The sequence below is a fragment of the Sylvia atricapilla genome, chromosome 26, assembly GCF_009819655.1.
Source record: "Sylvia atricapilla isolate bSylAtr1 chromosome 26, bSylAtr1.pri, whole genome shotgun sequence".
Taxonomy (NCBI): domain Eukaryota; kingdom Metazoa; phylum Chordata; class Aves; order Passeriformes; family Sylviidae; genus Sylvia; species Sylvia atricapilla.
Window position 1 is genome coordinate 2898082 of NC_089165.1, and position 12889 is coordinate 2910970.

Sequence of the window (12889 nt, forward strand, 5' to 3'; positions counted from 1 at the left end):
AATGAACGAGCGCGAGCGCCAGCTCCACGTGGGGCCTGGCCCGTGCGGGCAATCGCCCCCGCCGCCAGCCAATGGGAGAGCGGCGAGGGCGGCCGCCCCCACGTGGGGAGCGCGGAGCTGCCTTCCCATTGGCCAGCCCGGGCCCGGCCGGCGCGCGGGGTGTCAATCAAAAGAGGCCGAGCGGCGAACGAGGGGGCGGTGCCGCGGTTTAACCCTTGCGGGGCCGGGGCACCGGAGGAGACGGAGAGGGGACCGGGGACGGGCCGCCCCACGCGACATCCCGGGGCACGGCCCCTCCCAGCCCCGCGGAGAAGACCCCCGCCTCCGCACCACAGCTTTGCCCGCAAAACGGAGCCGGGATGTTGCACCGGAGCCGCTGCGTCCCCGGGAAGCGACAACTCGGCTTCGGGCTTTTTGCTGGTAAACACAAGAAGTCGTCGTGTCCCGTTCCTTGTCCGTCCGCCTCTCTTTTGGTTTTGCTTTTTTAATTAAAAAAATAAACTAACCGACACCACCCACACATCCCTTCCCGGGCTGCAGGTCCCGCCTCACCGGGAATTCCCTGCACCGTGTGATGGCGGGGAGCAGCAGCATCCCTCTGCCAGACGGAGCTCCTGGGAAAGGCTCCTGGGCCAGCAGCGTTTTTGAGCCCCAGGAAAGGAATATGACAGCCCCCAGCTCCCTGGCGTCACCCCACGTCCCTCGGGATGGGCAGATACTCGGGCTGGGAAAGGGACGCCCGTGTCCCTGTCCCAGCAGCCCTACAACAGCCCCCGCATCGCCACCAGCGCTGTCTCCGTCCTCCCAGAGCTCCCCGTGTTTCCAGCTGGAAGGCCGAGGCGCACACAACCCACTTGGGTTTCCTCGTGGATTTTCCGGCGGGTTTACTCCTTTCAGGGAGATCGGTGGTTGCTCGACATTTTCTGCTGCTGCAGGTCAATCCAGGCTTACACTGAGCAGGAAATAAAACATTTGAGGAGCAGCAGCTGTGAGGAGTCTGTCGGCCTCTCCCCCTCTTTAACCTTAATCCAGGGAACAGGCCAGCAGCCCTTTCCTCCTCACCACAGCTCCGTCCTCGTGGTCCTATCGCCGTCCAAAGGCGGCGATGGCTCTGCTCACGGGACAGATCTCGGCTGGCCGCTGACGCTTGTTCCAGCAGAGCTGGCGGGGTATGGATTAGCAGAACCAGAGCCCCTCCCCAGAGACAGCGACTTGCCTCCAGCCCCTGGAAGAAAAGAACAGTAACGATCATAACTTCAACAAACCCGCTGGAATAGAGCAGGACTGTGCAAAGGCCACCCTGCGCCTGCCCAAAGGACTCGGTAGTCCTGTGGGTGATGGGCTGTGCTGGCCCCTCGGGCTGCGAGCAGGATTTTCCAGCTCCGAGCCAGGTTCTGCTGCCTTTCCTCAGTCAGGGGCCGCCCTCAGTCCCACGGTGGGAAGCCCAGCTCCTTTAGCCCCATTTTGTCCAGTCTGTTCCCTGGCAGCCTCGGGATTTTCTGAGAGCAGCTGCGATCTCAGATGGGAATTCTCTCGTTACTCTGGCTCTGCTGAGGGCAGGCAGAGAGAGACTCCCCCGTTCTGGAGCTGGGGATGCCCCAGTTCTCACTGCACCACTCTTGGCCCCACACCAGCAGCCAGTGGGGTTTGTGCTCTGGAGAGAGAGGAGAGCTGCTGGGGAGAGTAGCAGAAGAGCGCTCTCCCAACCCTTATTATATTTTAAAATGTAATAACAGCACGATGTCTATTTTTGTAGACAGAACAGATCATTTCTGGAAGAGGCCCATAAATCTCAAACAGAGGGGAAATAATTTGGCCAAGGTCATGTTAAGGCAAAATATTAAAATAGAAAAAAAAAAAAAGGGCAGTTTAGAGCTGGACTGAGACACCATCTCTGTTCTGAACCTCTCTCCCCAGCCTGGGAACCCAGTCCCCCCTGCCCTTCTGCTTCCCAGCATTACACCATGGGGCTGAGGTGGCCAAGACACATATGAGCCTGGCTGAGTGGAGAGACCAAGAGAACAAGGACTCCAGCGAGGGCCCTGGCAGGATCCTGCTGATCCCCTCTGCCCCAGGGACAGCCTCCCTTCAGCAGCCCCCGCACACTGTGCTGTGCTGTGCTCGGGAAGGCCTCAGCCATTCAGGATATGGGACTAGGGACAGGTTGGGCTGTCCCCCTGGCTGCAGGATCACCACGATGTTGGCAGGGGTAGGGAAACACCAGTCTAGAATTGATGAGGAAAGTCCTGTCACTGCCGCCTCTCCTCACCAGCAGTCCCTCTATGCCATCCTTGGTACCAGGGCTCTGGCGACGCCATCCATCACCACACCTCCTCACACTGTGTCCCAGCAAGGGCAGAGCGGGCACGGGAAAGGCACAGGTTTGGCAGGCAAGACCTGCCTCTCAGCACCTCGTGTGTCCAGCAGGCAGTGCTCACACAGCAGCTCCCAGCGGCAGGGACAGGCCGGGAGCACGGTGATCCCCGCCGTGACCGGATTGACCTGCAGCCACGGCGGGCCTGGCAGAGCGGCTCTGGTCCGGTAGAAACCCCATGGCAAAAGCGCGGCAGGAAAGGACCCAGGAACACCCCCTTCACCCGCAGCCACGGGTCAGAGCTGCCCCTGAGCAGGAGCCAGGGCCTGTGGGGAAGAGCCAGCCACCCCGCAGGGCTCGGGGCTCAGCAGCCAAGCGCTTCCCCAGAGCACGTCCTTGGCAGCGCTGCAGCTCTGCGCGGACCCTGGCAAGCGGCAGAAAACAAAACTGCTGCTCGTACCCTCTGGCTGCTTCCCCGGGCTCGGCTGCCAGCTCCCCGCATGCCAGCGGGGATCGAGCGGGGCCGGGGCTCCTGCGATGCGGGGACGGCTCCAGCGGTGTCACCCCAGCGCCTGCTCTGCCCAGGGGCATCCCCGGCCAGCGCCAAGAGCAGGTGACCCGGGACAGGCACCGGTGAGGACAGGTTCTTTTCTTGGCTGGTGGTCTGGTGAGAAAAGAGGCGATATTTAACAACCTCCCTCGAGAGTGCTTTCCTCTCTCCTTTCCTCCTTCTGCGCCAATTTAATTTCTTCTATAGCTCCCTTCTTCCCTCAGTGAGATCAAAGAAATCCGTGGAACCGGGCACATTTCAGCGGAAACGTCGATTAAAGGGAGTGGGGGAGGCAGCGCTGGTGGGATCAGAGAAGGAGGAGAAGGAGGAGAAGGAGAAGAGAGGTTGGAGGGAGCATCCAGAAGCACGCAGTGTCACGGGAGGACGGGCCGCACCGGGCAGCGCGGGCGACACCGGAGCTTGGGCGGCGGCGCTGCCGGGACCGGGGGCTGCTCCGGCCGGGGCACCGGGGCTCCGCTCGGAGGCTCCGCCGGGCTCCTGCTGCCCCCTGCCGCCCCGGCGGGACGGGACAGTGCCCGCTCCGGGCCGGTGCCGCTCGGAGAGCCCAGCCCGGACTCTGTCCCCGCGGTTCGCACCGTGCCGGACCCCCCAGCCCCCTCGGGCCAGCGCCGCCACCTCCGCACCTCCTGGTCCTGCACCCACCGCCTCCCAGACCACGCCACGCTGAGGGGGAAAGAAAGGCCCAAGCGGCGTGGGCTGCCCTCGGGCAGGGGCTCCCGACATCCCACCCGAGGGTGCATCGGTGTCCCCTCAGCACATCCCCGAGCCGGGGCCACCTCAGGCCCTTGAGCCGCGGGCGCATCTGGCCGCGGCATCTCCCGTGGCTGCGGTCCAGGCAAGGGGATGTTTAGGGGATGAGTAACATCCTTCCTGGCAGAGCCGCTGCCCGCTCCTGGAAGCTGCTGCAGGCACAGAGGAGCTCAGCCCCTTCGCCCGCCTCTTGCCCCGCTCAGCCGGGGAAAGAAGCCAAGAGCGAGGAGAAACCCGGGGATGGGGCCGGGACCATCCAAGCCCGTGGGATCGGCACGAGTCCCAGGTGCCAGGGAGAAGGGAGGGAGGATGCTGCGTGGCACGGTGGGAAGCAGCCAGGAGGCACAGGTTGGGGGAGGCAGCTCCGGGCCCCCTCTAGAGCAGGGCTGGAAGCCAGATCCTGGCTGTGTGCTGCCAGAAGCAGCTTATTTTGGAAGGGAGGCGTGTTGGCAGAGTGCTTGGTGCGTGGAGCTGCTGACGCCGGGGAACAGGACGGCTCTCATCAGGTCCCAGCCATGCCTCGCAGGCCAACGCTGCTTGGCTTCAGCCCGCGGCAAAATCTGCCCCAGCACAACCAGGACTGGATCCTCAGCTCCTGAGTCACCCACTTTAAAGGGTGGACAGTCCAGTCAGAAGTCATCACACTGCCCAGAGCCACAACTCACCCTGAACACCAGAGGGGCTTCCTGGGACTCACCAAACAGGATGGACAGAGCTCTTACCGGCTCTGACCCATCTGGTGAGGTACAAGGTCAAGCCTTGAACCAAGAAAGAGGCAAGCAGGCTTCATCCCACCCCTGGACCTTGCTTCTCCCTCTCCTCAGCTGCCAGGAGCAGTACCAGCCTCTCAGGAGCCCAGCCCAGCGTCTCCAGGGGCTCAGATCCTCAAGGTCCAGCTGGAAGCTGCAGCAGCACTGTCAGGGTGCTGCGGCATTCAGCCATGAGCAGGTCGAGGATGGATCCCAAACTTTTCAGCAGACAAGGGACCTTCTTTGCATTTCCCAGGTGTTCTGCTGGCACCCGTGAGGCCGAGGAGCCAGCACAGGCAGCTCCTTGCCAGCATCCGTGTCCCTCCAGAGAAAGGCCAGGGAGCACACCTGGAGCAGGCTGCTGTGCCTGGACACGGCCCGGGAGATCCCGCAGCTTACATGCGGCTTGGCATGCCACGAGTTTGGTCAGGTCTCAGCCCATCCTGCGGCAGGGCACAGCTGCGAGCCGGGGGATGGAGCAGCGCAGCTCCCAACAGGCAGCAGCCAGCCGTGCCCTTCGGAGCCGCACACTGCAGCATTGTGGCCCGGCTGGTTTTTCCAGAGATGCATCCAAGGGGTGCAATCAGATCTCAAGGGAAGGGAGCAGGCACGTTCCTGGCTACACAGAGGAGCTGTCGAGGCAGTGCCAGGAACTGGGGCAGTTGCTGGGCACCACAGCAGGTCAAAGGAAAATCAAGCAGGCAGCTCCCAAACCTGGGCTGTGCCTCACTGCCCAGCTCCAGGAGCTGCTGAGACTTTGCAGAGCTTTGTTTGCAAACCCTGCGGCAGAGCTGCCCTGCCCTGGAACTTCCTCCAGCTTTGTTTTACACCAACAGATATTAAAGAACCAGCCTGGAGGGCTGGGAGGGGGGAAGGACCCTGCTGGGGGAGCAGGGAAGTACTTGTGGGAAGAAGGCTCTGGGAGGAAAACAGAAAAGTAGCGTCAGGGAAAGGGAGTTCCCTCCACACAGGGAGGTTGTTTTTGATCAGGGCTTGTCTAGACTGGAGTCACCCACACTGCACAAGCACATCAACACCACGCAGCCAGCCCGGGGCTTCCTGCTGTTCCCAGCAGGACAGAGGAGCTGCACTCATGGAGTGAGGGCAAGAGCTGACCTGGCACTGCCCATCCCACTCCTAAAGGGACTGGGGGGACCCTCAGGCTTCCAGGGTGCTGCCTGGTAGTATCCCTCATTTCTTCCCAGCATTCAGAAGGTCCTGTACCCCCAGGCTCCCCAGCCTGGCCCTGTCACCTGTCCCCAGCACAGCCCCTGGGCAGCAGAGGGACACAGGCCAGCTGTTCCAAGGCTCCCAGCTCCCTCCCTGCCTTCCCTCCGCTCCAGCTGCCAGAGCAGCCAAGAGAGCTGCAGGCACAAAGCGTCACTTTTTCCAAGAGCCTCTCCCTGCTTCCCCTCCTCGCTCGCAGAGCAGCGCTGTGGTGCTGGGGAGTGCAGGAGGCTCCTGGATCAGGGCAAAGGCAATGCCAGGATGGACATGGCTGGGTCTTGGAGCCCCACGCTGGCCACATCTCTTCAGCTCAAAGGGCTGCCCATCCAAAGCACAGCCCCCGGGAACGTGACATCTCACAGGCATCACAGGCAAGGAGCTCCTTGCTGGAGGATGCTGCTGCCCCCCGCAGCCCTGGCCAAGCCCACCTTTCCCACAGCAGCTGGGAGAACAGCTTAGCAGCCCTGACACAGACATTCTGTTCACCTACAGCTGAGGGGCTTCAGACACCTTTTCCTGGGAAAGGGAAACCCCAAACACCTCAGCCCATCCACTCCAAGGCCAGGAACATCCATGAAAAAAACAGAACAGGCCTGACACAGACATTCTTTAAGGATGATCTAATTTAAAAACAACATCATAATGAAAATGCATGTATTTTAAAAAGAGACCCACAGCACTTCAGTGCTGGAGGCAGCCACGTGCCAGTGATGGGACTGCTCTGTACCCATTGCCCCCACCTTCCCAGGACATTTGGACAGCTCCACATCCCCATTTATTTTCCTTTACCACAGAAAATGTCTCCCTAGCCCCGCCACACACCCTAAAGCATCAGCTGAAGCTGCAGGAGGGACAAAGGCTGGAGCATCCCCTTGCCCAAGCCAGGCGTGAAGCAGGCAGGGGGCAAACAGCTCTGGTTCCCAGCACTGCAGAATTGGGCACAGCCAGAGAAGAGCCTGCCCAGACACCCTTTGCTCACAGCAGCTGCTGGTGAGCAGGACTGCTCTTTAAAGGTAATCAATGGAGCAGGGAAGAGCTCTGGATTGCTTTAATCCTTTCCAAAAAAGTATAGCTAGCCCAGCAGCTGTCCTCCTCCCTCTGCGCCTGTGAAGATTTGTACTTGTATGGCTGGATAATTTGACAGGGACAACACACACTCGGCCCAGGCAATCTCAGACTTCCCAAGGAGTTTGCTCTTCGCTCAGTGTGCTTTGCCAGCCCAATAAATCCACCCCCACGTGCCACCCTCCCCTCCCTCCCTTCCTCCGCACAGAGGGCTGGGACAGCAGCCTTGGGACGTGACTCAGATGCACAAGGGGGTGAGGACATCCCCATCCCACAGGCAGGGTGCTGGCAGCACCAGGTACCGGCACCACGGGCACGGGGAGCCAGGCGCCGTGGCACTGTGGGAGTGGGAACAGGCAGGGCTGTCCCACTTGTGTCAGCCAGAGGCACCAGAGCCGTGGAGCCAATGGTGAATGCAGAGCCAGCGTCCCTGTCCCCGGAGCCAGGAGCACAGCAAGGGGCAGCTCTGCAGTCCGGGATCACGGGGCACCCCTGTAGCTGTAGTGATTGTGCTCGGGGTCGCTCAGGGTGAGGGGCAGGCTGGGCTTGCGCTCCGGGTCCTTCTCCTCACACTGCCGGGGCGGACGGGTCTTGAAGAAGTCAGAGACGTAGTGAACCTGGAAAAGAACGACGGGAAAGGCGGTTTGGGGATGCCGGTGTCAGGCCAAGCAGGAGCCCAGCCGAGCACCAGGCTGCACAGGGAGACACTCACAATGAGGACAGCAATGAGAGCCCCCTGCAGCAGCCCCACCAGCACGTCGCTCCAGTGGTGCTTGTAGTCGGACACCCTGGTGTAGCCCACGTAGATGGCGAAGGCGATGAGGAAGAACTGGATGGTGGGACGCAGCAGCCGGGCCCACTTCCCCACCAACCGGGCCTGCACGTAGAGCTGGGTGGCAAAGGAGGGAGAAATCACCCAGGGCAGGGGTCACCAGCCAGCCCAGGATAGGGGTGCTTGGGGCATGGGACTGTGGGGGCTTCCAGCGGCACGGCACTTACCGCCAGGAACATCATGCAGTACATCCCAAAGGAAGAGTGTCCCGAGTAGAAAGACAGTCTGTGGGACAAAAGGGATGGGTCAGGCCATGAACGAGCCCCCAGGTGGTCCCCACAAGACCCCTACCCATTCCACAGGCTCTGTCCTGCAACAGGAGAGCCTCAATATCCATCTGGGACTGCCACTGTGAGCCCAGCTCACAGCCACAGAAGAGACACATCCTGTGGCACCATGGCTCACCTGGACTCGGTGATGTTCCTGCTCTCTCCCTGGCAGACATTCTCCAGCTGCACATAGATGGAGCAGTTCACCTTGGACCAGTCAGGATTGCAGACAGCCAGGAAGTTTGGTCTGAGACGGCCGATCATGTATTTGGCCAGGTCTGTCAGGGACTGGCTAATGGCCCCTCCAAAGAGAAAGGTCCCGACCACCTTGTAGAGAGCAGCCAGGTAATTGTTGAATTCTGACTTGGAGTAGAGACGCTCAGTGTAGACCAGGTATGCCTCCCCTGATGAGATCTGCAGAGACCAGGGGGCAAAAGCTGAGGGTTGGTGGCCACTGAGCAGCTCCCCAGGGATGCAGGATGCTCTGGCTCTGTGGCACAGGAGTCCCTGGTACCCGCCTGCCACAGGAGCTCATGGCCCCTCTCCCCCTCCCTGCAGGGAACCAGTCCCATGGGATGTGGGTCTCGCCACATCAGAGGGAGCTCCAGCCCCCGAGCAGAGCAGAGCTCAAGCTGAGGGTGTTGTTGCCCTTCCAGGGCTCTGGATTTTGCTGTGCTGGGCCTCAGCTTCCAGATACAACATGTCAGCATGACCGTGTCTGGGAGGAAGGGGGGTGGCAGTTCCTTACAATGATAACAGTGCAGGGGATGGTGACCCCAGCCATGAGGCCGTGCGTGATGGTGTCTGCCTTGTAGGGGTAGCGGATGGAGTCATCGTGGCAGTAGAATCCTCGCTTGTATGGGGAGTTCACCAGAGTCAGGATGATGAAGGGCAGAGATGCTGCAAAGCAGAGAGAGGTGAGGACGGGGGACAGCAGCCAGCAGGCTCCACACCAGCACACAGCACCACCCATCTCTCATCCCTAAGTCTCTGCTCCCCGATGCCAGGGAGGGATCCTCCCCAGGAATGAAGTCCTGAGACACCTGTACCCAGGGCAGGAGGACTTGAACCCACCAGTGCACTGCCCTGACAGCGATAGGGCCCTATCAGAGCTCACAGATGCCTGCAGCACCCAGATACCACATGAGACAGTCACAAACGGGCACCTACAGAGCTTCTACAGCTGCCCCACTCCTCCCCAGGCACAACGGTGGCAAGGCCTGACCATGTGCCTTCTCCTCACACTGCCCAGTCCTTCAGTCGAGGAAGATAGAGCTGATAAAATTAACGAGCACAGGAATCATGCAAACCTGTTTTATGGCAGGGATGGGCCCCTAGATCATCCTAGAACCCCCACAGCAGCTCCAGCAGAGCCAGTGCTGGGAGATGCTGGTGCATGACCCAGTCCAGGCACAGTGGGACTCCAGTGCACTTGGCTTACCCCCCTCATCGTCCCATAGCCCTTGTTTCTGCCAGCCTCTCCTCTCCCCTGGCTCCTCGGAGATCTGGAGAGGGGCTGCGCTGGCTGGGTCAGCCTGGGCAAGGAGGCTTTTCCACTCAGCACGCTGCAGCCGCGGCCACGGGTAGCTGCGAGCTCACCCGGGATGGAACCCCGAGATCCAGAGAGGTTCTAGGGTCTCTGCGCCGCACAGCAGCCGTGCCAGCCCGCCGCTGGAACAGGCCCCCTGCTCCATCCCCGCCGAGGAACAGCCAAGGACGGGTCCCAGGACGCTCCCCAGGGAAACGCACCCCACTCCCTGGAGGCCACCTAAGGCTGGGCTCCTCTCCCAGTTCCGCCTTTCCCGGCGGTTTCCGCCTCCCCTTGTTCCTCCGTCTCCCGGGAGCCCGCACCTTTGTCCCGGCCCGTGCCCGCCTCCCCGCCCGGGGGTCCCGCCGCCTCCTGCGCTCACCGAGCGAGCGGAGGGAACGCGGCGATGAAGCAGCGGGGGCTGTCCCGCCACCCCCGCCGCTGTGCCGGGGACAGGGAACCGGCCCCAGTCCCTCCGCCTCCTCCCCGCACACCTCAGACGTCCATTTTCAGCTCAAATTAGACACCAATTTTCTTTCTGGATAATTTCATCCTCCAAAAAAAGCTCCCCTAAAAATATAAAGCACCGGCCCGCAGGAGGGAAACGCGCTCCGAAGCGGCCCCGGGAGCCGGCCTCCCCCCGCCCCGCAGCCAGCGAAGCTCCAGCCGCGATCCCGATCGGGGCCTTTATTTTTAGTCCGTCTTAATTCGTTACTTCCTTGCGGCAGTTTTAGAAACATTTCCCCGCACTGGAGGCGGGGGGAGAGGGGGGTCCTAGAAGGGGTGCTCCGAACCCACCGGCCCGGAGCTGCGGTGCTCCCGGCCCCGCTCCGTCCGCCCGCGGAGCGCCGGGCTCGGCGGCGGGCAGGCGGCCAGGGCGGCCGAGGAAACGTCCCGGTGCCGCCCGAGCCTCGGGATCGTCCCGGCCAGGGACAGACCGGGCTCCCGCCCTCCCCCCCGCGGGATCGTTCCCGGAAAAGGGAACGGCCCCGAGAACCGGGACACCCGACGGAGCTCGGTGAGGCTGAGGCACGAGCCGGCGCCCGCCCGCCCCCGCCGCCGGTGGCTCTCGGAGGAGGCCCGGAGCCGCGGACACCGGCCGGGCAGGTGCCTCCCTCGCCGCCCCCGGCCACGGGCCAGAACGGGCAGAGGCGCGGCGGGATCGCGGCCCCACGGTACCTCCCGCGGAGCTGGCCCCAGCCCAGGGCGCGGCCCCACCGAGGGCACCCGCGGGACGCGGAGACGCTCCGGAGCCGCCCGAGGCCGGTACGGAGCCCTCACCGACCGCCAGGCACAGCACGTCGAGCGCCACGAAGACCTTCCTGCGCTCCATCCCGCAGCCGGTGCGGCCCCGCGGCCCGGCCCCGCGGCTCACATGGCCCGGAACGGCGCGGGCCCGGCCGGGAGGTAAAGTCCGGGCGGGGCGGAGCAGCAGCCGGTGCCCCCGCCCAGGGCCGGGCTGGGGCGGGGCGGCAGCGGCGGGGACGGGGCAGGTGTGGGGCGCGGCGGGGCGGAGACCCCTCTGGACCCCTCTTGTACCCCACCGTTCCCTCGGGCCCCTCTCCGGTGTGTCCGCGGCTCCGGCCCTCCCGAGCCCCCCGGTGCCCGCCCCGCCTGGCCGGTCTCCTCGGCTCCCTCCCGTCGCTGCTCCAAGGGGAAGGGGGAGAAGAAAGCGAGCGAGGCCACTTTGGGAGCCGCCCGAGCCCCACCCGCCTCGGGCCTATGTCTCGAGGGGAAAATAAAGGGGCAAAAAGGAAAATTCTGCCCCTGAAACGCGCTGGCTGCACTGGTGGGGGCTTGCGCAGAGCAGACGTGAGGCTGGGTTCTTGAGGGGAAGCAGGAACGTCCAGGAGCGTGTGGATGCAGCAGACAGCGATGTGAGCACGCAGGGTGAGACAGGAGCGGATTTACCCGCTGTGACACTGCGTTGTATTTCCTGAGCTTCAGACGTCCCGGGAGCAGAACAGGCTCCCGGTGCTTCCCGTTGTGTTCGGGGACGTGTTGAAACCCCGAATGGGGACAGGAGCAAAGGCTGGTCCCACAGCAATTCCCTGGTGGGAGCAGGGACATCCCGGCTGTTTGCTCCATGCCGGATGTCTGGGGAAGGAAATAAATAATACAGAAACCACCCATGGCTGATAACTGCGGGTGATTGAAGTGCAGCGTGAGTGGCCTGTGAAGAATGTCAAGGCTGTTTGCGGGAAGCTGAGAGAGCTGGAAATGCTCTTGGGCTGCCCTGGGGTGTCAGGAGAGGGACAGAACCACGGGCCAGCTCTGCCCTGTCCTGATGTGCCCCGGTGCAGCTCCCTCCTGCCCTCCAGTGCCACGGAGCCCCTCACACCGCTGGGGCAGGACTTGCCCCACACACGTTTGCCTGCAGACCCCAACCAAACAACCGAGAGCCTGGAAGCAGGAGAGCTGAGGGGATGCCCAGACTGTGTCTGGAGCAGATGAGATTAAGACGCTCTGTCTCACCGCTGATGAATCCCCCCTCCTCATCACAGCCTCCAGAAATCCTGGGTGTGGGAGAGCTCCTGGCCGAGCCGCCGTGGGGACACAGATGACAGTGTGGGGCTCAGAGGACAGCCAGAGCGTGCGGGGAAACGCCGCACGGCCGCCGCAGGACTTTGCCTCACGGAGGCCCGAGCCTGCGGGCGGTGCCGCCCGGGACCGGCCCAGCCCGGGGGGGGCGCGGGCGGAACGCGGCGAGCCCGGGGTGGGTCCGGCGGCTCCGGGCGCGGCTCCGGGGGGCGCGGGCGGGTCCCGGGAGCGGCGCTGGGTCGCCCTCTGCCGTCCGAGCGCCGCAGCTGCAGCCAGGGCCGGGGGCGGTGGAGCCCAGCCCCGACCCTCCCCCGGAGCCCGGAGGGATGCGGAATCCCGCCCCGATCCATCCCTGGAGCTCGGGGGGCTGCGGAATCCGGCCCCGACCCACCCCCGGAGCCCGGAGGGATGCGGAATCCAGCCCCGACCCATCCCTGGAGGGATGCGGAATCCCGCCCCGACCCTCTCCCGGAGGGATGCGGAATCCAGCCCCGACCCTCCCCCGGAGGGATGCGGAATCCAGCCCCGACCCACCCCCGAGGGCCTGCAGAGCCCAGGGGATCCGGTCCTGATGCTCTCACCGCCTCGAGAACAGCGTTCGGGTCACACAGGGCGGAAAACACCGTTTCGTGTCAAACGATGCAACGGAGGTGAGGAACCGTGGTCCCAGCAGAAGGCTCCAAGCACACCCGCGGTTCTCGCTGCTCCTCGGGGCCTCGAAGATGGGGGAAAGCCGCTCCCGTTCTTCCTGCCCTGGGCTGTGCCCACCCTTGTACCCATCTCTGCGGGGCAGAGCCGGGGGCTGCAGCCTTCGGGGCCCCGGGACAGGCAGCCAGAGCCAGGCACAAGCAGGAGAAGAGAATTTAAGGAGTGTGACGGAACAGAGAGGCTGTGGGGAAACACAATATTTCCAGGAACACTCCTCTTCCCTCCAGGAGCTTTTTCTGGTTGAAGTTTGGATGCACCCCTGTCTCTCAACACCCCAGACCTGGCACTGGCTGGGTTTTAGAGGACTTGGGGCACCTGCAAGGGCAACAAACAGC

General features: G+C 63.3%; 1 protein-coding gene across 2 annotated transcripts; it reads right to left on the reverse strand.

Annotated features, from left to right (window-relative positions):
• Positions 1-6216: 6216 nt before the first annotated feature.
• PLPP2 (phospholipid phosphatase 2) lies at positions 6217-10758 on the reverse strand. Of its 2 annotated transcripts, none has more exons than XM_066336207.1 (6): positions 10485-10758; positions 8526-8677; positions 7914-8191; positions 7676-7733; positions 7389-7565; positions 6217-7293 (listed from the first exon to the last, which is right to left on the reverse strand). In XM_066336207.1, exons 1-6 carry the CDS (start codon positions 10636-10638, stop codon positions 7156-7158), a joined length of 957 nt encoding a protein of 318 aa, XP_066192304.1. In that variant the 5' UTR covers positions 10639-10758; the 3' UTR covers positions 6217-7155. The 2 variants fall into 2 exon arrangements, with proteins under 2 accessions (XP_066192304.1, XP_066192306.1); XM_066336209.1 differs by having other exon boundaries at positions 10587-10752.
• Positions 10759-12889: the final 2131 nt, after the last annotated feature.